This window comes from Triturus cristatus, chromosome 2_1 (assembly GCF_964204655.1).
Source record: "Triturus cristatus chromosome 2_1, aTriCri1.1, whole genome shotgun sequence".
NCBI classification, from domain to species: Eukaryota; Metazoa; Chordata; class Amphibia; order Caudata; family Salamandridae; genus Triturus; species Triturus cristatus.
This window is the reverse complement of record NC_140581.1, coordinates 368,206,105-368,230,235: the sequence shown is the minus strand read 5'-3', so window position 1 is coordinate 368,230,235 and position 24,131 is coordinate 368,206,105. Positions and strand designations below refer to the sequence as shown.

General features: G+C 46.2%; 1 protein-coding gene across 4 annotated transcripts in view; it reads right to left on the bottom strand.

Moving 5' to 3' along the window:
• The window catches only part of DDX4 (DEAD-box helicase 4), a 1,682,862-nt gene that overhangs the window by 1,144,576 nt on the left and 514,155 nt on the right, over positions 1-24,131 (bottom strand). For all 4 annotated transcript variants that reach the window (XM_085631316.1, XM_085631317.1, XM_085631319.1 and 1 more), the window contains exon 7: positions 22,207-22,254. In XM_085631316.1, coding sequence (XP_085487442.1) covers positions 22,207-22,254 — 48 coding nt within the window. The remainder of the gene's footprint in view (positions 1-22,206; positions 22,255-24,131) is intronic.

The window sequence follows — 24,131 nt, the reverse complement described above, 5'->3', positions numbered from 1 at the left end:
GAATCTGAGGATGCAGAAATGGGCAACACTGGGGATGACAATTGTAAAACGTCATAAAGCACAGAACTGGGGTTCGGAGCTGCCCTACCACATATCAACATTGGAGAAATGACATGGATAGTGCTATGGTGGCGGAAAGAGCAGTATAAATACACAGGGGATGCCCCAAGAAGTGGTCTAGAATATGGGGAAAATGGAATGAATTTAGGGGAAATATATGTGAACCCCCACGGACCGAGTCAATCTCGGATGCAAGTGTATAAAGGATGGTTTTTGCGGCGATGTAGGGGTGGGTTGCTCAGCTAGTAAGCCCTGTGTTAGACAGACTGAAAATAAAAACAAACCAGAATTTACAATGCAATAGGTCTCGCAATGACATTGTTTTGAGCTATTGGCATTGTAAATGTTATTGTTTTTCTTTTCCCTTTGTGAAGCATTAATCAAATGGTGTAATGCAAAATGAGTTCAGAAGAAAGAAAACAAGAAGCTGCGACCTCGGGGAATGATGTCCCATAAACCTACGCAAAAACATGAAGACGCTAGGTATACATTTGCTCTTTGGAGTAAAAAAAAAAAATGGGAACGCTTTTGCGGTTTCTAAATATTTAATTAACGATAAAACGGATTCTCTTTTAGATGGAATTTACCTTTGATTGCAGTTATATGCAGGGCAGTGAAATATGAACTGTTTCATTTTTCATTCCACACATCACTGGTACACTCAGTTCTTAGGACCACACAGCACCCGTGCACTCAGTCCTTAGGGCCACACATCACTGGCGCTATCAGTACTCAGGGACACATTGCACCGGCGCAGTTAGTCCTTCGGACCACACATCACCTGTGCACTCGGTTCTTTGGGACTACACATCACTGGGGCTCTCAGTCCTTAAGGCCACACAGCACCGGTGCACTCAGTCCTCACGACCACAAGTGACCGGAGCTCTCTTCTCACACCAGCTGCTGAGAGCTCGTCCTGTTCCAGTGCGAACTGGCACATTCCTGCCTCGGATGAGCGCTCCACCTCAGATTCTTTGGCCGGAGGGACCTGAGCCGCAGTTCATGCTGTACTGGTTGGCGTCAGTAGGACGGTTGGTGAGGACTGCACCCCGCCTTTTACACAGGGGTTCAGGCGCAGCCAGGGGGCTCGCACAAGGTGTTTACCGCCCTGGGTGTTGGCAGAATTCTTTTTAGCGCCCCCTCCCCACTTCAGAAGCAGCCGTGAGTGACACCCTGTGTCGGAGAGTGGGCTGCAGTGCACAATCATTCATCGGGGATCTCACCCCTTATCACGTCATTTCCTGCCAACTGGGCACTCACGCAGACACGGCCAGGAACTGCCATGGACTCCCTCTGGGCATGAACCAGTAGCGCGCCAAGGCGCAGAGAGAGCTACCAGCAAACGCGTGTTGTCACAAACATGACAAGCTTCACAACTTTGCAAACAAAGTTAAACAAGAACTTCACTTGCCAACAGCAAATCAGGCCAACAATAAGGAGGAGAGAGTGCTCGCTTGCATCAACGATTACTAAACCACCAAGCTTCCCTTAAAGGACAGCCCACCCGGAGCATCCGCTGTCCGAAAAATGTGAAAACTGCACCAACAAAGCCAAGGCATCAAGTACACGGATAGATAATTCCAAGCAGGCCACAACAGACAGGTTAGCAGCTCCAATCAACAAATGCACCCTAATAAGGAGTCTCTTTTTGTGTATTGTGGTCTTTGAAACCCAGCACACTAAATTACAGTTAATGGTTTAGCACCAAACGTCTTCAAATCAACAAGTGCGGAACCCAAAAGTAAAAAAAAAAAGTAAATAAAATGAGTTACTAGAGCCCCTTACGCCAGAAAGCAGCTCCATATCCGGGCTGGGAAAGAGACCGTGGAGGTCGAGGGCTGCCCGCGCATGCGCTGTTACAGAATTTTTTGCGTGTTCTGCGACTGCGGCTCGTGCCCAGTGGCGGCGGCGCGTGCGGACTTTAAAAGCCGCCGTACTTTAATGAGTGCTGCATCGTGCAGCCCAGGGAGGGGGCCGCCAAAGCAAAAAAAGAAAGGCAGAAGTCCGGCGGGAGCCCACCCAGCCTTCGTGAATGCCGCATGGTTTCAGACGGGGCTCCTGTGAGCAAGACGGAGCCCCGCGTGGTGCTGCAGTGAGCCGCTGAAGACACGCGACCAGCCGGAGTCACCACAAGAGCTGGTAAGTGGGGCACGCTGTATGTTTAAAGCGGACCGCGCTTGGAGCGCACGTGTGCATTTAAAAAAATAATTACATTGCATGTTGTACATTTAAAGCGCGCAGTGCTTGGAGCGCGCGTACTCATTTAAAAAAAAAAATTACATGAGGCTGGTAAGGACGAAAGTGAAACTGCATGCTGGCTTGCGAGGGAAGGGGGACAGGAGATGTGCACGCCGCGTGGCTGTTAGCGCGTACACCAACTCAAATCCGCCAAAAGCCTGCACGTGCCCATCTCCTGTCCCACTTCCGAGGCAAGTCAGCACCAATAGATCTCGCTGGCGACAGCAGCGCTTCGCACTGCGTTCGCAGGCGAGACCTAAAAAGAGGTGTAGATTCACACAGAAGCGACAGAAATAATGTATAATGTATGCCAAGAAGAAAATACCCTCAAGTATTATGCTGTAAAAAGGAATAAATGGATCATGTTTTATATTGTTTGAAAAAAATCAATAAAATATTTACAAAAAAAAAAGAAGACATAATGCAAAGCCAGGCAATGCTCAATGCACTCAGTTCAAAATTAGAAAACCAAGTTCGTAGAATTTGTCAAAGAATGCAGAAAAAACAGAACTTTGCCAAGTACTGGGGAAATATTTTACACAATAGCTCTAGTAAAAACCCTGGTACATTGTGAACAGGAAGGTGATTGGGAGCTGCATGTAAAGACAGTGGAGTCGCCGATTACTGTATTTCGTGAATTCGATTGCATAAACTACCTGGGATATGGATCCAGGTATTTGAAAAGAGATGACCAGAGTTTTTAACAAGGCACATATTCTTAAGAGTGATGACACTATGAGCAAGATTGGAACACAGTTTGGAGCTTTGGCTGCTGATCCTGTGAAGTTTCTAAAAGGATTTGCTGAGATAGAAGCATGCGACTTTAAAGAGGTAGAAAAATACGTTGTGCATTTATGGAAAACAAGTGCTGCCTGTCACACATTTGACAATCTTCAGTACAGTGAGGTCAAGAGATCAGTCCTGCTAAGTGATCTTCCGCCGACAGCATATTCATTATTATAAGAGCGTTCATCTTGATCAGAAGATGTGTAAATGTTTTGGATCATGCATATGTAGGGAAAGATGTGTGTGAATTTGATTGGGAAGATATTGATGGGGTGCAAAAACCTACAAAATTTCTAAAGCTTCTACCCACAGAACTTGCACGTACTCGCAAAACCTGAGTTACAAAAAGATGTCCCTGTCGATATGCTCCTCAAAAGTTCAACATTCTGCAAATGTACCACGAGTGAATGCCGAAACAAAGTGAACTATGAAAATGTGTCTAAAACAGGAGTGATAAGCTTTTTTATTTCATATTCAGATCATAAACATTGTTTGGTGCATACATAAATAAATTAAAAACCATTACTATTTGTTTTATTTCTATATATGTCTCTTCTTCCTCTATTAAAGCCGCCATTTTGGAAAATGGTGGAAGGGTTGCTGAGGAGTTATTTTCTGTCTCTATAAGTCTATTTGACCGCCAAAACCTATATTTTGAAAAACAAATGAACTATATAGATCTCATGGTTCCTGAAATATTACATCACTGCAACCCGTCCGCTATTTTTTAAAAGGTCATGCAGGAAAATTCAGCTCAGCTCAGCAATGTCTACCCAAGTTAAGTTACTTCTTTAATGATTCAAAAACGCAAATCAAAAATGAAAATCTCTGGACACATTTTTTTTTTTTTACGGAGGAATATCAGAGGGCCAGAATTAATTTTCTACAAGCATCAGATTGGATCAGGAAAGTTTTCAGCAATACCTTGGCCCAGTCAGGAGGCGCCGTGCAGCTTTGCACGGACTATGTTCCTATCCGGAAAGGACGTACAGGGCCAAAATAAAGGCACCACCCTTGCATGCTGAGGTCAGTTGCTTTTGAGGTTGTCGAGCCCCCATATGCAGAGCCTCAAAAGCAAAGTGGTGTGACCAGTGGCCCTAGTCCCAGACTTTGGATCTTATTAATGGATGGAGGAAAACCACACAGCAGTGAGGAAGGGAGGGTCAGTGAGAAATATGCGGCTAAATAAAGTCTCTATCAGAAGGAATATGCTACTTACCAGTATGCATCTGTTCTTGGCATGTAGAGCTGCAGATCTACCCACTTTTGCATAGATCGCCATCTGGTGTTGGGCCTGGATGTTTTCAGTTTGTTTTTCCTCTTGGAAAGTCCTTGGAAGTCACGAGGTCGGTGACTCCTCCTTTGGATCGTATTGCGCATGGGCTTCGGCTCCATCCTCAGATTGTTTTTCACCAGCAGGGAAAGATGGAGCGTAGTAATAACAGTGATGAAACCCAGGTGCGTATCTAAATAAGATAAAACTGGAACAGATACAGGTAGCCTGGGAGGCGGGTGGGCGTGTGTAGATCTGCAGCTCTACATGCCAAGAACAGATGCATACCGGTAAGTAGCATATTCCTTTCGAGGCACATGAGCTGCAGATTACACACTTTTGCATAGACTATATAGCAGTTCCCAACCTTAGCTGCGACCACCGGTATCTGTTGCAGTGGTTTGAAATAATGTTTTGAGTACAGCCTGGCCCACACTAGCTTGTTGCTTAGTTTGCACATCTACACAATAGTGTTTAGTGAAAGTGTGCGGTGTTGACCATGTAGCTGCTTTGCAGATATCATCTAATGGGATGTTCCCTAAAAATGCCATGGAAGCCCCTATCTTTCGTGTAGAATGGGCTTTAGGGGGAACGGATAGCGTTAGTTTTGCTTTGTGGTAGCATATCTGAAAGTATTTTACAATCAACCTAGCTATCCCTGATTTTGAGATGGGGTTGCCCTTGTGTGGTGGAGAGAAAGAGACAAACAGTTGTTTGGTCTTGCGGAAAGATTGTGTTCTCTCGATGTAGTAGAGTACGGCTCGTTTGACATCTAGCGTGTGCAGAGCTCTTTCTGCAACGGTCTGAGGTTGCGAGAAAAATACTGATAGTTCTACAGATTTTTTTAGGTGAAAAGGGGAAATGACTTTAGGTAGGAATTTTGGGTTGGTACGGAGAACAACTTTGTTATGGTGCATTTGAAGAAAAGGTTCTTGTATGTTAAGTGCTTGTATCTCACTGACCCTCCTAAGGGAAGTGATTGCTACAGGGAAAGCTGTTTTCCATGTTAGGAATTGTAGTTCGCATTTGTGTAAAGGTTCGAAGGGAGGCCCCATTAGCCTTGTGAGAATATTTAGGTTCCACACAGGTGAGGGTGTTACTCTGGGGGGAATTATTCTTTTTAGGCCTTCCATGAAGGCTTTAATGGCAGGTCCTCTAAAGAGTGAAAGTTGTTGCCTGTTTTGTAAGTAAGCTGCAATTGCTGCGAGGTGTAGTCGAATGGACGTATAGGCTAGATTACACCTTTGTAGGTGGAGTAAGTAGCCTATGATGTTTTGAATGGACACGTCCAGAGGATTGATGGTGTTGTTATGGCAATAAACAACAAATAGTTTCCACTTGGCAGCGTAGCACGCTCTAGTGGTAGGTCATCTAGCTTCTCTGATGACGTTCATACAGTAAGGGGGAAGATTTAGGTACCCAAATTCTAGGATTTCAGGAGCCAGATCGCAAGGTTGAGCTGAGCTGGGTCCGGGTGTCTGATCTCTCCATGGTTCTGGGTTAGGAGGCATGGTGAGAGGTGTAGTTTTTGGTGTGGTACTACAGAGAGTTCTAAGCAGCGTGGTGTACCATGGTTGTCTGGCCCACGTTGGAGCTACTAGGATTAGTGTGAGGGAGTGTTGTTGTAGTTTGCGCACCACTAATGGAATGAGTGGGAGAGGCGGAAAAGCGTACACAAATTTGCCTGACCAGTTCATCCATATCACATTTCCTTTGGACAATGGGTGTGGGTATCTGACGGCGAAGCTTGGGCATTTTGTGTTTTCGTGGGTGGCAAAGAGGTCTATCTGCAGATACCCCCACATTTGAAAGAACGGATGAAGAACCTGCTGGTGCAGTTCCCACTCGTGGATCTGTTGTGTCTGTCTGCTGAGCAGATCTGCCACGGTGTTTTGGACTCCTGGGACACGGTGAGCTAAGAGAAAGATTTTGTGGGGAATTGCCCATCTCCATATGCTCTGTGCTAATTGAGAGAGCTGTGGAGAGTGTGTGCCGCCTTGTTTTTTGTATACAATACATGGCCGTAATGTTGTCTGTGCGAATGAGGACTGCTTTGCCTGAAATCTGTGTCTGAAAAGATTTTAGGGCTAAAAAGATTGACAGTAACTCCAGATGGTTGATATGGAGTAACTTTTGTTGAGGCGTCCATGTGCCCTGCACGGTGAGGTGCAATAGGTGAGCTCCCCAGCCGGAGAGCGATGCGTCCGTTGTTAGTGTTATCTGGGGAACCGGGTCCAGGAACGGTCGACCTTTGGAAAGGTTTGTGGTGTTCCACCACTGCAGAGAGCGATGGGTGCGACCGTCTACCAACACCAGATCTGTCAGTTGACCTTGGGCCTGGTTCCACTGGCACGCTAAGCACTCTTGGAGAGGACGCATCTGGAGTCTTGCGTGGGGCACTATAAAAATGCAAGAGGCCATCATCCCCATTAGTTGCATAAACACTCGTGCTGGAAGGAAGTGTTGAGGTATGAATTTTAGTCGCAAAGCCTGAATGCTTGCAATCCTGGCCGGATTGGGGTAGGCTATCACTTTTGAGGTGTCTATGGTGGCACAGAGGTATTGTTTTATGTGGGATGGTTGTAGCTGGGACTTTTGGTGGTTCACCGTGAAGCCTAGTTGGTGAAGCAGTTCGATTGTGGTGGCAGTGTGTCGTACACACTGATTGTATGAAGTGGCTTATATCAGCCAATCGTCTACGTATGGGAAGACGTGAATGTGCGGTCTTTTCAAGTGTGCCGCCACCACCGCCAGGCACTTGGTGAATACCCGTGGTGCTGTTGTGACTCCGAACGGGAGCACTTTGAATTGGTAGTGTTGTCCGTCCACTACAAATCTGAGGTACTTTCTGTGAGCATGGTGCACTGGAATGTGGAAGTATGTGTCTTTCAAGTCCAGTGTGGTGAGGAAGTCGTTCTGGGAGAGGAGCGGAAGTGCCTGCTGAAGCGTTACCATGCGAAAATGGTCTGTGTATGTATGTGTTTAGGGGCCGGAGATCTAGAATAGGTCGTGGAGTCTCGTCCCTTTTTGGTAGAGAAAATATAGGGAGTAGACCCCCATATTTTGTTGATTGACAGGAACGTGTTCTATTGCCTGTTTTTGTAGGAGGGAGATTACCTCCTGCTTTAGTAATGTTGAATGTTCTTGTGACATTGGGTGTTGCCTGGGTGGAATGTTTGGGGGGGTAGATGTTAGTTCTAGGCAGTAGCCTGACTGAATTATTTGGGTCGCCCATTTGTCTGAGGTGATGGTCGCCCAGACATGAAGGATTTTGGAGTCTGCCCCCGACTGGAGTGGAATGGTCTGGGGGGAGCAGGGGAAGGCCTCATCCACCTTTGGCCCAAATAGATGTTCCTGGTCAAAGGGATGGTTAAGGATGGAGGCTTGTAATTCCGGTTTAAAACCAGATACCCTTAGCCAAGCATGGCGACAGAGAAGGATGCTGGTGTTGATGGCCCTGGAGGCTGTGTCTGCTGCATTTAGGGCACAACGTATGGAGGTATTCGTGATTGTTTTACCCTCTTGAATCAACTCGTTGGCCCTAGCTTTATAATTTTCAGGGAGATGGTGCAATATGCTTTCTAATTAGTCATAATGAGCCCTTTCATATCTGGCCAGTATTGCCTGAGTGTTTGCTATACGCCATATGTTAGCCGCCTGGGATGCTGTGCGTTTGCCTGATGCATCTAGTAGTTTTGATTCTTTGTCAGGTGGGGGTGCATCACCTACTAAGGAGTCTAGTGGCGCTGGTCCCCTGATGTAGGAGGGAGCAGGTTTGTATTTTTTTTCAATACGTGGGTTAATGACCCTGGCTCTAACTGGGTCTTTAAAAACTTCTGCTGCATGCTTAACCACCCCTTTGAGCATGGGCGGTATGGGGGTGGACCTATGTGAGGTATTAATTGTGTCTAGGAGGAAATCTTCCTCCACGGGGTCAGTATGCAAGTCCACCCCGTGATAATGTGCCGCCCTTTGCAGAAGATGGTTGAACCCTAATGAATCTTCTGGTGGAGATGGTCTAGAGGGGTAAAGATAGTCTTGTGGGACGTTGGGGATATCTGGAATATTGTAATCGTCCCATGGGTCTGGGGATCCTGTAGGGGTGGGGACCTGTGGCACATCCCCTGTATCCTGATATGGGTCCCCGTGATCATCATCGTCTGGAGATGGGGTCGGAGAACGATGAGGTGGGGGTGGAGAGGGCGGAGGGGGTGGAGGTGGAGAAGGAGGAGGAGGGGGAGGAGGGGGAAGGTATTCTGAACGGAGAGGTAGCAGAGTCCTTCCTCTTTGGAGGTGGAGGCGGAGGCGGAGCAGGCTTCTCCAAATGTCTTTTTGGTAGAGAGTGTCAAATGTCCAGTTTTTGGATCCTTGGTGAGAGTTTTTTGCAAGGAATCCGGTGTAAATAGCTCTGGTGAGGTTATTTGGTCCGTTGGCGCCGAAGGCGTCGGGGCCGATGGCTTTTTAGGTTTTTCTGTGCTGGTTTGTTGCTTAGAACCCGGGTTGGGACCCTCCGGTCTCTTGGTCGGCGCCGAGATGGGCTTCGGCTTGGAAGTGTTGGTGCCGATGGCCTTGTGTGGTTTGGTCGGTGCCGAAAATGGTGTCGGTACCGTGAGGTTCCGTGAGAGACGGAACGATACTTTTGAGTGGTGACGAATATGGATGAGTTTGGTGTCTACGAACCGCAAATGACGAGTATAGTGGGTGTACGCAGTTTCGCTATGCAACCACGTATGGTTCGTCTTATTTTTGGGTTTGCTCATCCGAACCCTCGGGTTCCATTTTAGAGACAGCATCCATTTTGTTTCTTGCCCTCAAGTAGCCAGCGAACGGACTTTGTCCGCTTCGTGACCCTGGGACTCCCAAGCTTACACGAGGGACACGTGTTCCTGTTCCGGCGAAGGCAGATGACCCCGCTCGAGCTCATCTTGCCGTGCCGGTCTATTGTTTCAGTCATGCATACATTGGACACAAGGTCTTTGATCCCGTTATCGAGTTTCCTTTATTACTCCTAACACTCTTTTCTAATCTGTTGTGCATCCTTGTCTTTTCTTTGCATCTGTTTTCGTCCCTTCTCCTAATGTGTTTACGGTCAGGATGGAATGTGTTTTATTGCAGAGAAGATATGTTTTTACAGTTGGGAACCGGCAATACTGTTGTAATTATGTTCCGGCCTCCTGAAACATGAACACTACTCTTTTGAAGTTTATTGTGGGAACTGAGTTGTAACCTTTGTTCGCCATACTGTGCAATGGCAAAAACGTGTATAAAAGGAGCGATCCACTTTTGCAATTCGAAGCAGTCTCCGAGAACCTACACGTTGTGTACTTCTTGTGACCTCTGTATCCCTGCAGTAAATAAACGCTGATCTCTGACGTCGCTGGAAGTGTCCCGTGTCTCTGATTTGTACGCCAGAACAGGTAACCCACGAAGGTTTCAGGTGTTGTTCCCTGGCACCGCTGGGTCTTAGAATAACCCAGTCCTTCAGTTGGCGCCCAACGTAGAGCGACATCAACGGTACCGGTCCAAAGCCCGACGATCGTGAGGAACTTCGTGTGAAATCTCCGAGGGAAGGTGCACCCCGCTTCATCGATCCAGTTGTCGAAATAAGTGGCCCGACGTCTTTTCCCGCGAAGATCCCCGCCTCCCGGCGGCTGCGACGGACTGATGCCCTGACTGTCGACCTGTTTTGGCGCCTGGCGTAGTCCTTTGTACGGCGAGACGATAGACGGGCCTTCCTGGTGACGCCATTGTTCTCTCAGTTAAGTATTTGTGGGTCGCTCCCAGTGTTACTTTGTTGTTTGCATGGTTCCATAGCATTTGTGGTTCTTAGTTGTTGGGTTTTAATTGACGATTGCAATTGCCAAAAACCGAGGGTCTTGCATTTTTGTGCGAGGACATCATAATTTGATAACCCTTGAAGTTTGTATACTCGATTAGTGTGCACGATGCCTGGCCGTAGTACTTTGTTTGGGTTTTTCAAATGTTGCAGAATGGATTCCCGGCTGGAGGATTCGTGTCCGATACCTCCGGTTGGAACTCCAATTTACGAGCTCTATAGTCGCCATGGCGTGGGTCCTATCGTATATAATGAATATTGGGTCCGCTACACTAAAAATGATGGCGTCCTTAGTTGGCCATCCCATGGTAGTTTCGAAACTGCCGTCTTAGATAATTTGGAAGCTAAACTGTTTAAAAAGAAGGCTAGGCCGGCCATGTTTGATTCCTTCCGGTTATGGCGTAAAGAGGCCAAGCAGAAAGAAATCAAGCAGAGTAAGAAAAATAAAAGAGAAGGTGTTATTACGGTGATGCGAAATGCAGAACAGTATCAGCGAGACAAAGATGAGAAAGAGCAGGAAGTTAGTGCTCAACTTCATCATATGGCGGTGGATAAATGTTATCCGGTGCTACCGTCTAATGCCGATAAGACGGGAGAAGAAGCGATAGAGGATTCGCTACTATCTTATCTGTTGAAATCACCACCTCCCTATGCTCCCGATACTGTGGGTCCTGTGATTCTACCTCTTCCTCAACCTGCTGTTTTGGCGGTTGCTGGTCAGCCCGCCGTTCCTCCCGCTCTCCCGAATCCTCTTGTGCCGCAGATCGTTCATCCTCCTTTACCGGCTTTTCTTCCTACTGCGCCTTTCCAAGTCCCTCCTCAGTCTGTCGTTCCCGCTACTCCTGGTGCCGCGTCTACTTCTACTGCCTCCACTCCTACTGTTGCTGCGCCTGCACCTTCTTCCTCTTCTCCTTCTGTTCGTAGCCGTCTCCTGACTGCTGTTGCTACTCTTTATTCTCCGCTTTTTGGGCCCATACTCGGCTCGACTCTTTCAGATGTTGCCCAGAGGCGCAGCCAGCTTCCTGATGGTAGGGACCGTGAATCATTGGTAAAAATGGCACGTAAATGGATTCGTAATCCTGTTAAATACACTTCGCGTGTAGTGTTTGAAACGTTTTCTCGGTTTAATGCGCCCACGCAACGATTTATGTTTGAGGAAATGTGTAAATCGTTGAAGGAGGAGTGGGATCATGATATGGTTGATAATGTACCGTCTGAGGTTTCGGAGCTCCAGCATCAATTCACAACTGGTGTGATTGTAGGTGATAAGGTTCGAGATGCTCTAGAACGTTTGTTATCCTTTCGATGTACAGTGCAACCTCGAGCATTGTTTAAAGAAGAGACTGCAGAGTGGATGGCAAAACCTGGTCAATATCCTATGCGGGAAGTTCCCCCAGTGTGGATGCCAGGTAATCCTAATGCTAACCCCGCTGTCCAAGGCCGTTTTCAGAGAGTGTGGATACACCTCCCTTGGAAACGATCGGAAGTTTTACAGGTGAAGCAAACTTTGCCTGATCCCCGTAAAAATCCTGCAGGTTATTATAAGGAGCTGTCCCAATTAGTGGATGCTACTGTTATGAACCTTGCTGATATTGACATGTTGTTTGGCAATGTAGTACCTCAGCCGATTTGGGCGAAAATTCGTCACGAGAATCACGCGGCTGAGTTAGGCGGTGACTGGGCTGCCCTTACGGCGGCAGACGCTCAGCAAGTTGGTGGGGCTAAACCTGAACAGCTTATTGTAGAGCTGCCCCAGAGGATAATTACCCTTATGAAAACGCTTATGCCAGCGATGCGCGTCAATTGGGACAAGTTGTCCGCGTGCAAGCAAAAGAGGGATGAAAGCGTTTCCGATTTCTTTACGAGATTCGAGGAAGCATTTGTTGATCATAGTGGTCAGGACATGAGTTCGGAGGGTGGTCAGCGGTTGTTCGTTGATAAGTTTGTATCGAACTTGTTGCCAACAAGTTGAAAAATTCTGAGAGTTTGTGGGCTGTTTCTACCACTGCTCAAATATTGGCTACGGCCCAATATTACGAAAATAGAGAAAAGGAGGAAAGTGAGCGTGCAGATAAGAAAACGAAGGATCTTAAAACTAAGGTCTTATTGCAGCAAGCGTATCCTCCGCGCTCAAATTTCAGTGACTCGCAACAGCCAAATCGATCACAATCACAGTTCTCCAGATCGCAGACGCGAAATGACTCTCCCGCACCTCGTTTTGTGTTGGGATATAATCAATGTGCGTATTGTCGAGGAGAGGGCCATTTGAAGTTTAATTGTCCGGTTCTCCGTGATCGGAACAATGGTGTGTCAGCTCGAGGAGGTCGTAGTGGTCCTCAACAAGCTTCACGTGGTAGAGGTCGTGGAGTTACTCCGAATCAGGCCGAGCGTTTTTCCACTTTCTCAGACTCGCAGAATTGTTTCGATCGACGCGACCCCTCGTCTGGTAGATCTGCACAGTATCATGTGGATGACTATTACGTCGAGCGTGATGTTGATACGGACGGTATCTACTAGGACAGCCATAGACAAAGGAAGGGAGAAGTATCAGTTCCGGTTGATCAGAGAGGGCCTTGTGTTGCAGTTGCCACATTGGGCGTCGTTGAGCCTTTTCTGTTGGACACTGGTGCAGCAAAAAGTTCCATTATGCATTCGAAACTCCCTGGCACGCCTTTGTCTGGCTTAACGAATGTTTCCGTTGGATTCCCTGGCGCCCCCGTTAGCAATTCAGTTTCTAGCCCCTTGCCCCTTACGATTGGGTCTCATGAGTTAGAAGCTCCTTTGATTTTGACTACTGGTTGTGGTGAGAATCTTTTGGGCTTGGATTTGTTGAAGAGGTTACATGCGACTTTGTACTGCTCTCCTACAGGTGTGGAGCTCACATTGGGTGAGAGTGTGATTTCCCCTATGTATCTATCGATCGATAAGCTCCCACCGGAATTGAGTTCTCTTCCGGCTTCTTTGTGGGCGACAGGTCCCAATGATGTGGGCCTACTGAGCATCCCACCTTATGTTGTTCAATTGAAAGCTGATGCGCGCTTACCACGCATACCACAGTATCGTATCTCCCTTGATGGTGAACGGGCACTATTAGCGATCATTTATGATCTGATCGATAAAGATGTTATCGAGGAGACACGAGGTAACGTGTGTAATAGTCCCGTGTTGCCTATTCTGAAGCGAACTGATCCCTCCAAGCCTCCCATGTACCGTCTAGTTATTGACTTACGGGAAGTAAATAAAATTGTTGTCCCGCAGTTTCCTGTGGTACCAGACATTACAGCTTTACTGACTCTGATTCCAGCCTCTGCATCATGGTTCTCGGTAATCGATCTGAAGAATGCGTTCTTTAGCATTCCGATTGCTGAGGAAAGTCGTGATTTGTTCGGGTTTTCATTAGGAGGTCGCAGTTTCCGGTTCAAACGCGCACCTCAAGGCTACTGTGAGAGCCCATCGATCTACAGCCAAGCTCTTAAGAGTCAACTGGATGCATTTGTACTGCCGACTGGTGCGGCTTTGATTCAGTACGTCGACGATCTGTTGGTAGCTGCAGACACTGAACAAGTTTGCAAGACCGCTACGGTGTCTGTTACAGCATCTCTGTGACTTACACCACAAAGTGTCACCTTCTAAATTACAATATTGTTGTCAAGAAGTTACCTACTTAGGTCACTTTTTTTTCAAAGGCGGGAAGAAGGTTGACCCCTGAAAGAATCGCAGCAATTGCTCGAATGACTGTGCCGACGACTCAGAGAGATGTGCGTGCCTTTTTAGGTATCACGTCATACTGTAGACAGTGGATCCCAAATTTTTCACTGTTAGCGAAGCCATTGATAGCGCTCACGTGCAAGGATGTTTCGACTCCTTTGCCATGGACGGAAGAATGTCAGAAAAGTTTTTCTGAACTACGTGATGCGTTGTGTTCGGCTCCTGTGTTAGGTACTCCTGATTACAGTAAGCCATTTACACTATACGTTCACGAGAGAGAAGGTTGTGCGTTGAGTGTTTTAACGCAACACTTTGGTGGCAAGCAGCGCCCGTGTGCATATTTTTCCTCGACCTTAGACCCGGTAGCTAGAGCGTTGCCAAGTTGCTTGAGGGCGACAGCGGCAGCAGCGGCGTCTATTCGGCAGTCCGCAGGTCTTGTTATGGATAATATGCTCATGGTGATGGTTCCGCATGCAGTTGACACTCTCCTGAATCGGACAAAGACTCAACATCTGACGAGTGCAAGGTTGTCCGGATATGAGTTGACACTTTTGGCAAGTCATATACAGATCAAGCGTTGTAATGTACTGAATCCGGCGACATTGTTGCCAATTAATATGGAATCAGATGATGTGCCGCTACATGATTGTTATTTACGAACTGAGGAAGAAACAAAGGGTCGTGTGGACCTGAAAAACACTCCCTTGACAGATCCCGATGGTACTTTGAATGTGGAGGGCTCTTGCTTTAAATTGCCGAATGGCGATGTGACGACTGCGTATGCTGTAGTGACGTTGAGCACGGTTGTGGAAACTGCGAGATTGAATCAGAATTCAGCACAAGCGGCAGAGTTGATTGCATTGACAAGAGCGTGTGTTTTGTCTAAAGGAAAGCGAGTGAATGTGTTTACCGACAGTCAGTACGCATTCGGCGTTGCGCACAACTTTGGAAGACTGTGGAGAGAAAGAGGATTTATGACATCGCACGGTACGAAGATTCAGCACGGGCAGCTCGTGAATGACCTTTTGGATGCACTTACATTGCCTAAACAAGTGGCGATCGTTAAATGTAGTGCACATCATAAAGTGACGGATGATGTTGGTCGTGGTAATGCGTTTGCGGATGAGATTGCTAAGGAAACGGCTAAGGATCTTGCGACCCGAATGTATGTCACGAGTTCAGTGAGGTGGCCGACGGAGACTGGTATGTGTGAAAATACTGTTGAGAGTGTGAAAGCAATTCAGAACGAAGCTACTAAAGCTGAAAAGACCAAGTGGAAAGAAAGTACGGGAAAGTTGGATATGCATGGATGTTGGGTTGACCTGACGGAATGTCAGAGGTGGATGTTACCAGATGCGTACGTATTAGCTGTCGTGACGATGGCTCATGGGTTGGCACATATTAGTGCGAAAGGAATATGTAAGTCCTTGTCCCCTGTATGGAGGAATGAGGGTACTGCTAAGTGTGCCGAGAGAGTGGTTAAGAATTGTATGGTGTGTTTGATGCACAATCCTGGCAAGGGCACCCCCACTCCACCTGGTCATTTTGCTCCTCCTGTTTGTCCCTTTGAGGTTATCCAACTGGACTTTATCCATATGGAGAGATGCAATAACTTGAAATATGTTTTGGTTGTGGTTTGTGCGTTCTCCAGATGGATTGAGGCCTATCCTCTTAAGGATAATACTGCCCTGTCCACAGCGAAAATCCTGCTGAAGGAATACTTTCCTCGGTATGGAATGCCACGGATCGTGTGGTCGGATAATGGAAGCGAGTTTGTGGGAAGTGTAATGCAGAGTGTGTAAGGGCCTTGGAATTCGTCAAAAATTCCATAGTGCTAATCATCCTCAGGCAGCGGGTTTGGTTGAAGGGTACAATGGTACCCTGAAACTAAAACTCGCAAAGATACAAGCTACAACTGGTCTATCATGGCCTGATGCCTTGCCTCTGGCTCTCCTATCAACCAGAGCGACTGTACACTCTCGAGTAGGGCTTAGCCCATATGAGATTGTGTTCGGCCGCCCTGCGAACATTTGGGGAGTCCCGAGGCCTAAGGCTTTTGATAGTCTTGAGTATCCAATGCTAATTGATTACCTTCATGATTTGACCACTAAACTACGGTTAATCCATCAACAGGTCTTTGAAGCTCTACCGGCGCAGACAGAGGGTCCTGGACACCAGCTCCGGCCAGGCGACTGGGTCGTTACCCGAAATTTCGGTCCGAAACGTAACTTGGAGCCAAGATTCGTAGGACCCTTCCAAGTCTTGTTGACAACGAGGACTGCGGTTCGACTGGAGGGCCGGAAGAACTGGGTCCACGCTAGTCACACGAAAAAGGTACCGATCTCCTTACCAACAGACGGTTGGGTGAGAACTGGGATTTCGGCAACGGAAACTGAGACTCCTTTACACTTTGTGCCGTTTAGTGACGCTCAACCTGTAGGGGATGATTTGTCACTGCCAAACCCACATGTGGAGTCATCGGTAGCGGAGAACCCAAGGTCTGACTCGTCGTTCACTTCATCGAACACTGTTGCGCCAGCTGAACAATTGTTTGTAGAGCAAACCCGACCTGGAAGAAGTCGATACTTTCTTCGTTCAAGGACTAATAAAAATTAGTTGTATATGGACAATTCTATCCTTTCTTTTTGAGTTCTTATGTGCTTTTCACTGCTAAGAGATTTGTAATAAAACTGAAAGTTTTGAGGAAACCCTACCATCCGGGTTACCGTAGGGCCGTGCGGGTACTCCTTTCTGTTTAGCAGGTTTCTGACGCTAGGTCGGTTACTTTTGTCGATTCCTGGGAACTCCTGGGGATTGATAATCGCTACTCAGGACGAAGTGCGTCAAGTACGTCTCGGACGGTTTGTAGAGGATGGCATTCTCTAAGCTGTTGGAAGTAGAAAGGATGTCGGCGCAGAGATTAGAGTTACGGAGGGTTGTACGAACAAAATGTTTTCTGTTCCAGGTGTTCCTACTGTTTCTGACCGTATCTATGCTATTGGTGGGTGGAGTGTATCTTGGAGTACAGTTATTACCTTTTGTTTCACCTACCCTTTCTCCTAAACTAAGCTCCCTCACCACTGTTTCCCCACATTCTTTTCATCCTTTGCCTCAACATGAACAGGTTAGACGTGCGGAATTTATGAATAATTCCTTCGTTCAACTTCTACATCAGCATCATTTGGGGATGAATACTACCAATTGTTGGGTGTGTGGGTTAATGCCACATACCATGGATAGGGGTATTCCGTATCTGGTCCTTCCTTACAGCTCCCAGGGTTCAGCTCGAGCATTCCAAACTATGTTCCGTAGTGCACTAGATTCCTACCCCAGTCGAGAGCCACGTTCTGTCAATTTTGGTCCTGGTCCGTATCATAAGCCTTTGGCGATAGCAATAGCGGATTTAGATAGAGATGTTTTTGATGCATCGCTTATCCCAAATGAAGAGGTGCAGGCCTATAAGGATCTGAGCGAGGCTGAGTATAGTACGTCAGTGGGTGATAGACAGCTTAAGAGCTCGTCCCCAATATGGATTGTACCACACCTCGGTAATTTCTGCTTGCAAGGCTTGGGTCGAAATCCGAGAGCACAACTTGGGAACAGTGCTTGCACTGACACATATGTTCTACCGATGCTCTCTTCCCCTGTTTTTCTGACCGCTAAGGGCACTTATTTTGTATGTTATGAACGCGCATATACATGGTTACCCCGTGATTTTTCGGGTACTTGTTTTATTGCGAACCTTTTACCACCGACTTTCACAGTTGCCTCAGATTACCACAAAACCAGAGTTGTGAGAGGCGTTATTAGCAGAGAGGACACTGCTGGTCAGGAAGCAGGAGACTTTTTCAAGGGTTTCTTGCCGTTTTGGGGACCTATGGTTAATAGTAGGAACCTACGACAGTTGACCCGTGTAGTTGAGTCGACTGCTAATATTACTGCAAGTGCCCTTGGTAATTTAACAGCTGAACTTCAGGCGGATAGACTCATGACGTTGCAGAACCGTATGGTTCTAGATGTTGTTCTTGCAGATAGAGGTGGTGTGTGTAAAGTTATCCATTCGAGTTGTTGCATTTTCATTCCTGACAATGCTCCGACTGTCTACCAAGCCATCTCGAAGTTGCACAAGATTTCCGAATCCATACACGTGGACGAAGGTAATTGGACGCTTCTAGGATGGTTTTGGGGCCTGATGTCAACTTAGGGTTGGAAGATTCTGATGATCGTAGGGGTTGTTGTAACGTTTCTGTTCACGTGTTGCCTTTGTGTACAGTGTGGTCCTGCCTTATGTGGCCTATGTGCTACAACGTGTATAAGACGGCCATCTGTTACCAAGGAGACGTTGATGAATAGAATGATGTTCCAGCAGCAGCTGAACGATCTGATGAATATTGAAATAGATTCCGATCTTGACTAGTGCTTGCCTACATGAGGGCAAAAGGAGCGTCTGAGGTTCCGTGTGAGACGGAACGATACTTTTGAGTGGTGACGAATATGGATGAGTTTGGTGTCTACGAACCGCAAATGACGAGTATAGTGGGTGTACGCAGTTAAACTATGCAACCACGTATGGTTCGTCTTATTTTTGGGTTTGTTCATCCGAACCCTCGGGTTCCATTTTAGAGACAGCATCCATTTTGTTTCTTGCCCTCAAGTAGCCAGTGAACGGACTTTGTCCGCTTCGTGACCCTGGGACTCCCAAGCTTACACGAGGGACACGTGTTCCTTTGAGGGTGACTTTTACGATGAGGGAAATGACACGGCGAAGGCAGATGACCCCGCTCGAGCTCATCTTGCCGTGCCGGTCTATTGTTTCAGTCATGCATACATTGGACACGAGGTCTTTGATCCCGTTATCGAGTTTCCTTTATTACTCCTAACACTCTTTTCTAATCTGTTGTGCATCCTTGTCTTTTCTTTGCATCTGTTTTCGTCCCTTCTCCTAATGTGTTTACGGTCAGGATGGAATGTGTTTTATTGCAGAGAAGATATGTTTTTACAGTTGGGAACCGGCAATACTGTTGTAATTATGTTCCAGCCTCCTGAAACATGAACACGACTCTTTTGAAGTTTATTGTGGGAACTGAGTTGTAACCTTTGTTCGCCATACTGTGCAATGGCAAAAACGTGTATAAAAGGAGCGATCCACTTTTGCAATTCGAAGCAGTCTCCGAGAACCTACACGTTGTGTACTTCTTGTGACCTCTGTATCCCTGCAGTAAATAAACGCTGATCTCTGACGTCGCTGGAAGTGTCCCGTGTCTCTGTGATTTGTACGCCAGAACAGGTAACCCACGAAGGTTTCAGGTGTTGTTCCCTGGCACCGCTGGGTCTTAGAATAACCCAGTCCTTCAACCGAATAGCTGGGTTTTGACCCCCGAGGGCTTCGGTGCGGAGCTTGGTGTCGAGGTGGAGGGCGGTTTCTTTTTCGGTGCCGAAGAGTGTTTCTCAGCACCGCTGGTAGGCTGGCTCGAGCCGCCGGAAGGCTTACTTGGCTTCTTCACCGGACCCGAAGGTGGGGTGTATGAAGCAGTGTCTCTGGTCTTGCTTAGGGGCGAAGGCGTGACCGAAGCCTTTTTGGGTGTCGCCGCGGGTGTGGGGGGGGGGGGGGTAGATTGGTACTCACGACCCTCTGCGCCGGAGTGATGTCTTCCACATCTGACTCGTCGGCCTCGGAAGCGCTGACTAGCTCCTCTCCGGTGCGATGATGTTCCGGATCGTCGATGTCGTCTCCGAAGATGTCGACTGGAATGGACGTCGAGGAGTGTGCCATGTTCCTTCTGGCTCTTCGGTCCCGAATAGTCTTTTTGGATCGGAAAGACTTACAGGCCGAAGAGTCTCGAGCCTCGTGTTCAGGGGAGAGAGGCAGAGGTTGCATACCTCATGAAGATTGGTGTGGGGAAATTTGGACACACATCGAGGGCACTTTTTAAATGGAGTTCTTTCCATGAGCCGGGACCGGAGCTTGGGTAGGCCCGAAGGCAGTCGTCGGCGACTGGAACCGAAGGTTTGTGCCGATGAGAAGGTGCGTTGATTGAAGAGATCGCGATCGAAACAATACCGCGAATTGGGGTGAGGATTGCTCATCAATTGTCGAACTGAAAGCTGTTCTGGACCGGAGCGCGAAGATTACATCAGAGCCCGATGGCGGAAAAAAACAATCTGAGGATGGAGCCGAAGCCCATGCGCAATACGATCCAAAGGAGGAGTCACCGTCCTGCTGACTTCCAAGGACTTTCCAAGAGGAAAAGCAAACTGCAAACATCCGTGCCCAACACCAGATAGCGATCTATGCAAAAGTGTGTAAACAAAATATTTTTTTATGCTAGGCTTGGTGCTGACAAAGTGGCAGATAGCCATTAAATGGGTGAATGCTCAACCATCCAGTTATAAGGAATGGCTGCGAAATATGTTTGAGTGGCCAGTGGCTTAGGAGGCAACATGTACGACAGGATGAAGGACTGGAAGATGACCTGGTAGCATGGAGACAGATGCTTATGAACCTGAATAGGGATAAAACTGAGTCCGAGGACCATATTGAGGATGTATGACATGGGGTTGATTTGAATGACATGCATCCTGGGACACCTGGTCGCAAAGGGTTATTGCATCCAGAAAGAATAGCATAACCAATAAGCCAAGATATATGCACGATACAGAGCAGGGCTGTAACACTGCCACATCTCCTCCATTAATGGAAGCAAACATCTCTAGCTGCAAGGGGGTGGGGGGAGTTGAGGAAATGTAAAAAAAAACACAACAAAAAAAACTATTGAGGACTTATCCGGACCCTTCTTGTAAGATGTGCCGTGATAACTATGGTTGTAAAGTGTATTACATTGACTAACCAATAAAAACAAAAACATTTGGGGGAAAAAGTGTATCGGCAACCCGTAAAACTCTTAATATGAAACACAAACACCTTCAAACCCAAATAAAAGTCTCCCCAACCAATACAAATAAATACCTCTAGAAAATATTTTCTGATGGATACTTCCTATTGCAGATTACTTAATTTGCAAAATTGCCCCATGCACCAAACATGAGCCGAACAATTTTTGAGTGCTGCTCTCGCATGGAGCTAGATCGCGTCAATGAAATGCTTGCATTGCAAAGGATTAGGGCAAATGTTGTAACTTGTACCCCCCCCCCCCCCCCCCCCGGTTCTGCACTACTGTGTCACTCTTTCTCCTGGGGAGTTCACCAAGTCTCCTAAAGGAGTCTCATCAGTCCCTCTCTAAGCAGATGGCAACTGAGCTTTTATTATATACTCTTCTTTATGTGTCACAGAAAGAAAAGCAGGATTATAATGAAGACTCTTGCCAAATCTTCATTTTTTTTTTTACAGAAACAGAAGTCAATCTATTATGAAGACTCCTTGTCTTTCATACAGTTCCTGTTTTTGCTTCTATGTGAAACGAAGGTCAAGTGGCATGTGACCTTTCATTATAGTCCTTTGTATACAAGTCTAGACATAATGCAATCAACATTCCTTGCCATAATTCTTTCAGATCACATACACACAAAACAGAACTGTAATAAAGGCAAGGTAGCTTTAAAAATAGTCCAACTAAAGAGCTGCATATTTGTCAGTCTGTAATGGATGGATTGTTCAATTATTCCAAGACCTAATGCCTCTGCCAAATATTTTGCTGTAAATTGCAATATGTATTTCCCACAAATCTTAGATGTTCTGAAATTCAGCCATCCAGGTCTTTAAAACCTGCCTTGCTACCTAATGAGACTGATAACTGTTAATTTATGAGCAGCAGATATGGTCAGGCAACAGGAGAAATACTGAGGGCCAACTCAGTTTGACATTCATTTAATAGATTTCAATTTGTAGTGGGTGCTATCCACTGGTTTTAAATTCAATTTTAAACAACCTGAAGTGGATAAAATTAGTTTCAGACAGTCACTCTACTGCAGATTGAAAAAAAAGAATGTTTCAGCTAAAGATAAACAGAAGAGTGGTGAATGGTCAGAAGGGCTACATTCAACATTTGAGTTCCTGGTGCATCCTTACCTAGCCCGTGGAGAGGATGCAGTTTGGAGAGGGATAAGAGTTATCATAATAGTCAGGTAAGTGGGCTGTGCGCCACAGCACGGAGGTGGGGGCGGAGGTATATTTTTATCCATATCTTTGTCAAGGTTGCACTATCACATATTGACTTGGGTAAACTTTGTTCTACCAGTTCACTGAACTAGTCAAAAATAGATTACACTCAAAAGTAGGCTAGATAGGAAGATGCAAGACTAAACACCAAAACTGTTTTTCTACACCGACTACTGCAACTATCCTTACCTTTTGCATTTTCCGATCCAGAATCTTCATTTCTGCCTTTGAATCCACCTGTTTAAATACATCATTAATTTACAAACAGTCAGATTAAGGATTTTTTTTTAAAACTATCTGAATATTAATTTAAGGAAAAACAAATGCATCAAATTCAAATTATCCTCATTAACCATTAAGTAGTAACATGTTTACCACTTTAGGTCACACTTCTGAAAGATGCAAACAGGGAACCTCACAATTACCCGTTTACAGGCTAAAAACTGCATAAGCAAAAAAGTCAGGCTCATTCTCCTATTCAAAGTAGGAAAATAAGCAACTTATTTGTACTGTAGTTCTCCAGTATTGGAATCTTTCATAGATTCACATGCGTGAATCATCCCCTGTTGTCAAGATGGTAGTCCCCAGTACCTTAGAAAAGTATTTTCAGATTTTCTAAGCACTGGTGCGTACACGAAGCACTGTACTGAGAGGAGTAAAGGTGAGCTTCCCAGGGGAGGTGGGAGAGTTGCGTGCAAATCTATGAAAGATTCCAATACTGGAAAACTACAGCTACAGGTAATTAACTTATTTTCTCACTCCAGAATTGAAACTTTTATAGATTCACATGTTTGAATCAGAATAGAGAGCAGTGAAAGAGAACATTTTCTGTAAATGCAACACATCTAGTGAAATAGGTAATACATATAACCATATCAACAGTTACCAAGATGTGCATAAGAATTAAGGGGATGACAGGAAGAACGGAATGGCTCACCTTTATTGAAAAAGATGCTGTAAAATCACTTGTCTGACTGCCGCATCTTTAAGGACCTCTGAATCTTAGCAGTAATGTTGCATGAAGGTGTGTGCACACTTCCAGATCACTGCTCTGCAGATATCTGACAAAAACACACCAGCAAACACCATGGGAGTGGACATGGCTCTTGTGAAATAAGCAGGCACCTTTGAGTTTTAAGGCCGACAAACTTGTGATGGCGGTATAGAATGGTGTTAGATATCAATTTAGAGATGCTCTATTTAGTTTAAGGGAAACCCTTTCTTGATGCGCTGTAGGCTACAAAGTTGGTTGGTTTTGTGAACTTAGTTCTGTCCAAATAGAACTGTAAGCACGTTTTGATATCCAGAGAGTGTAGTGCTCATTCAGCTAATGTTGGAGGGTTTAGAAAACACGACTTGAGAATCACAGGCTGATAAGATGAAAGATTGATGGGACTTGGGTTTGTGCCTAAAATAACCCTGCCGTCCCTAAACTGGAGGAAGGACTCCTGGATGGTGAAAGCCTGAATCTCTCTAACTCCTCTTGCCGAAGTTAGGGCGAGGAGAAGAGATACTTTTCCAGGAGAGAAATTTTATAGCCACTTTATTGATTGGCTTGAATGGATCTCTCATTAAACTGTGAAAGTACAGTGTTGAGCTGCCAAAATGGAGGAGGAGGCCTCAGCGGTGGAAATGTTCTGAATAATCCTTTGAGAAATTGCCTAATGAGTTTTTTGGTGCTCTCCTAAAGCAAGAAATGGCTGCCAGGTGCACTTTAATGGAAGCATGAGCTAAGCCGGATTGAGCAAGGTGTAGAAGGTAAATCGAAAATCTCTTCAGGTGGAGATGGGATGTACCATAGCTTTCTGGCACCATATGCAAAACCTTTTCTACTTTAAACAGTATCTTTTGTTAGTACTGTCTGCCCTTGCTCTGGCTAGTATGTCCCTGCAATTCGATGGAATGTTTAGACGTTCAAATTCGTTGAACTCCGGAGCCAGGCTAATAACTGAAGAGATTTGGGGTCTTGATGTAGAACATGACTCATTGTTAACAGAGACTGGATCCATTTGCATCAAATGTGATGCTCCTGTGAAAGAATGAGAAGCTCCTTGAGGGTAGGAGCTATAAGTATCATCTTGCAGGGCTTGGCCTTCATCTTCCTGAGAACGTTT